Source organism: Branchiostoma floridae, chromosome 15, assembly GCF_000003815.2.
Source record: "Branchiostoma floridae strain S238N-H82 chromosome 15, Bfl_VNyyK, whole genome shotgun sequence".
NCBI lineage: Eukaryota > Metazoa > Chordata > Leptocardii > Amphioxiformes > Branchiostomatidae > Branchiostoma > Branchiostoma floridae.
Genome location: NC_049993.1, coordinates 9,616,226 through 9,619,843, shown reverse-complemented (window position 1 = coordinate 9,619,843; position 3,618 = coordinate 9,616,226). Strand labels below are relative to the sequence as shown.

Sequence of the window (3,618 nt, the reverse complement as noted above, 5' to 3'; positions counted from 1 at the left end):
CGAAAAAATGGAAAATTAGTCAAACTTCGTGAAATTGTTACCAACAATATTTTAGGAAAATCCATTAAATTTGGTGTTTTTAGCATAAGCCGTTCTGGCGTTGTAGGACATCAAAATTGGTACAGGCCTCAAAAGCCCCCCCCCCCCCCCGGTCTGAATAGGGTTAAAACAATCCTATAACGAAGAAGGTTATCTTAATATTGTAAATGTACGTCACAGATCTACCGTACCAAAACTAAGAATCAGCTGTCACAACTTGCTAATCGAGTCAGGAAGACCGATAACCATACTCCTCTAGAGCAAAGAATCTGTCGATTCTGTAGTTTAGGTAAAGTAGATCTAGAAGACTAGATACATTTTACTGTAGATTGTCCTTTGTCATCCTCCTGCGCACCGTCCCTTAACGGCTATCTAACTCAGCGGAGTTTCGACACGACTTTGGTCCCTCTGCGTAGGAGAATGTCCTTTGTATGATAGCGATAGAAAGACATGTATTCTATTCGACTATGTGTTAAGTAGATTTCCTCACTTCATGTACTTGAATAGTTAACTGAAAGAAATCTACTAAGTATATTTCTTACAGCCTTCGACAAACCAAATTTAACCAATCATACAGCTAACTACATTTATGCAATTACCAAGAAGCGAGATGATGTCGAATGTACTAGAGTAGATTAGACGTATATATGTAACAGTTACATTCAGATGTATATGAGATTAACAGTTACATTCAGATGTATATGAGATTAACAGTTACATTCAGATGTATATGAGATTCATCGGCTCGTCGATGTTGGTCACCTACCCCCAGAGAAGAGATTGGTACCATTGTTACATGTTTATAATTGTTACCGTGTCACCTGTACTTAGCCCTGTGGTGCAAAAGGTCTTCATTCATTCATTGAATGATTGATAATGGTTGTCACATTATTTCACCAGTACATTTGGTCAAATTCATTCCTCTTACTAGAAAGTGTTGTTACAGAAGGGTGCTGTCACATTTTTCACTTGAAGAGGGATAAATTTGTGAAAAAAATGGGATAGCGCTCCTCTTTCACATTCTTTCACTACTAAAATACACTATAGATAAATGATAATCGTTATAAAAACAAGTTATCACAACTTTTCCAGCTGTCACGTTTTCTGTCCTGCAATACTATGCAGAACTAGTAAACGTAAAAGTAAATGTGATAGATAAATAAGTGTGATGTCTGCAACATGACGGGGAGAATAGTTATATGTACAACGCTTCTATTCTTCTAAATAAAATATTATCACTACACAGTGTCCTGTTACCTTCCAAAACAAAAACAAACACCAGCACGTGCATCGGCACGCCTTTGTTTTGTTTAATTGCTTTGAGTTGGAACCTACCAAGGCACGGTGGAAAGGCTTTTTCTGCACGTCATTTTTCTGCATTCTGCAGGTCTTTCTAGCGATCCATTTTTGTCTATTTACTTCCCACTATATTGAGGAAGAAAGGCAAAACTCGGATCACAAGAAAGACAAACAAAACGGCGCAAAAAACACGTCGTTTATAACAAGCCGCACCCTACATCTGCTTGGAGCTCCGAACCTGCGCCCTCTGTTGTTATCTCGTCGTCATGGCGTGTGTCACGTGACCGGACCGGTTAGTCAGCCCAAGTTTCCCAGTAGGGTCGCTGTCTCCAGGTATGGCAACCTTCTTTAAGGGTCAACACGAGGTATAACGTTACTTAAAGACAAAAAGTATAGTCTTACAGCCTTCTAGATTGGCCGGACCAGCACAGGGGAACGTCACTGTCCGACCGAGGCCAAACAACGGCCATGCTTCGCGTCAACTAGCCAAAGTTGTGGGACTTTCTTTCGTCTGCAGACTTAGCAAAGGACATTATAAAGGACTCCAAACAAAGGTAGAGCTGCCGCAGTAGCTAGGGGTTGAGACAGTAGAGTCGGGTCGTCGGTTAAGACTTCAGAAAATCGGCGAATGAGACGCAAGCCATCTTGAGAGACGCTGTCACCGAACTTTGCAGAACGGACGATCGCCTCATCAAAGGTATGTGGGAAAATTAACGCCCCCCTCCCACCCCTGTGATACTGAACCTTTTGTTGTATCTTTAAGAAACTGTTTATGTCTAAGACATTGGATCCCGCTTCTCCCATAGTAGTAGGGCAAGGTCGTTCTACTCTATTCTGTCCCGAGGAAATGTGATAAGAAGTCTTCAACATCACATGTGAAAAGGGACGTGAAAAAAAAATACAAAGTAAACACAGGGCTAAGAAGTGAAAACAAGAGTAGAGTAGAGATCTTTTAGCCAGATGGGAATATTAGCTCCAGTTTGGACCGCTCTTCCATTCAGATTACTGACATCGTTGGTCTCTGTGGGTGGTACAACAACCAATGGTTTCCCTGAGCTATCGTAGAGTGGAATTTTTTATCACCAGGCACAGTATAGAGGGGCATCTTCTCTGGATAGTTTTAAAGAACGCTTGAAGATAGATGTGCAAAGTTAGGTGTGATGGGTTGTTCAGTGTAATATAACCAGCTGCTGCCGCGACGCGTGCCTGCGAAGCTGGCATGTTACGCAGAAGGGCTGTCATACTGGCTATATAGATACAGATACAGATGGCTTGAACTTAATATTTGATACTTTGATCCAAAAGTTGAATTGTTGTACAAGTTTACTAGGTGTATCCCAAGGGGCGTAGCAGTACAAAAGACGAAGAAGAAAAGAGAAGAAGGAAGTTATCAGAAGAATTAGAAGTTCCTATCCTCCATTTGACCAAGGAGGTTCTCTTTCAACCTCCTTGATTTGACTCTATCTTTACTATAAATGTGTTTTCCTTAGTAGACTAAAACGGAGACGGAAGAGGACTACCATGTGAGAGTAACCTTGGTTGAGAGTGTTCCCACCTGTCACCATGCCCGCAGCCGTCTCAGACTCCGTACGCTCCACTCCTGCACCACAGACAACAGCATCCTTACACAGTATGGCTTCCATTCAGACAGGTTAGTACAAGTACAGTAGTATTGCAGAGTGAAACCTAGTCATAATGCACTAGAAGCCACATGCCCTGCTACCAAAGTTGGTACCTGATCTCTAATAATCTATCGCACAGTATGGCATCCATTCAGACAGGTTAGTGCCACAATCAATTCATTTTATGCACAAACTAGTACTAGTAGTAAAGTATTGCAGAATGAAACCTAGTCATGATGCACTAGAAGCCACATGCCCAGTGGTACTACCAAAGTTGGCATCCAATCTCTTATATCTCTTATATCTATTGCACAGTATGGCATCCATTCAGACAGGTTAGTACCACAATCAATGCATTCACAAATTCATTTTTCACACAAACCATAATCTATTCCTGTACCAGTACTATTAGTATTGCAGAATACAACTTAGTCATAATGCACTAGAAGCCATGTGCCCGTGCTGGCTGGAGGTGTGTACTAGAGCGCGTGCTTGATCATTGGATACAGTTGGCTCGTTCTTAATGTTTGTGAAGTCTTTGTCTTAGTACTTGAAAGATACACAATTCGAAAGGTCTAAACTATATCGATAAAATTGATCTACAAAAAACACAGGATATACAAGATTTGCCTACATGGAACCCTTTCCTGGTGCACTA

The 3,618-nt window shown here is 41.3% G+C and overlaps 1 protein-coding gene across 9 annotated transcripts in view; it reads left to right on the top strand.

Annotated features, from left to right (window-relative positions):
* LOC118431376 (tubulin polyglutamylase TTLL7-like) overlaps positions 1 to 3,618 on the top strand; it is a 54,278-nt gene that overhangs the window by 35,660 nt on the left and 15,000 nt on the right. For 2 of the 9 annotated variants that reach the window (XM_035842523.1, XM_035842520.1), the window contains one exon: positions 2,829 to 2,989. In XM_035842523.1, the coding sequence (XP_035698416.1) occupies positions 2,902 to 2,989 (88 nt within the window). In that variant the 5' untranslated portion in view covers positions 2,829 to 2,901. Of the gene's footprint in view, positions 1 to 1,036; positions 2,036 to 2,828; positions 2,990 to 3,085; positions 3,120 to 3,254; positions 3,296 to 3,618 lie in introns of those variants that run through there. The other 7 variants (XM_035842525.1, XM_035842517.1, XM_035842522.1 and 4 more) reach the window with 6 other exon arrangements.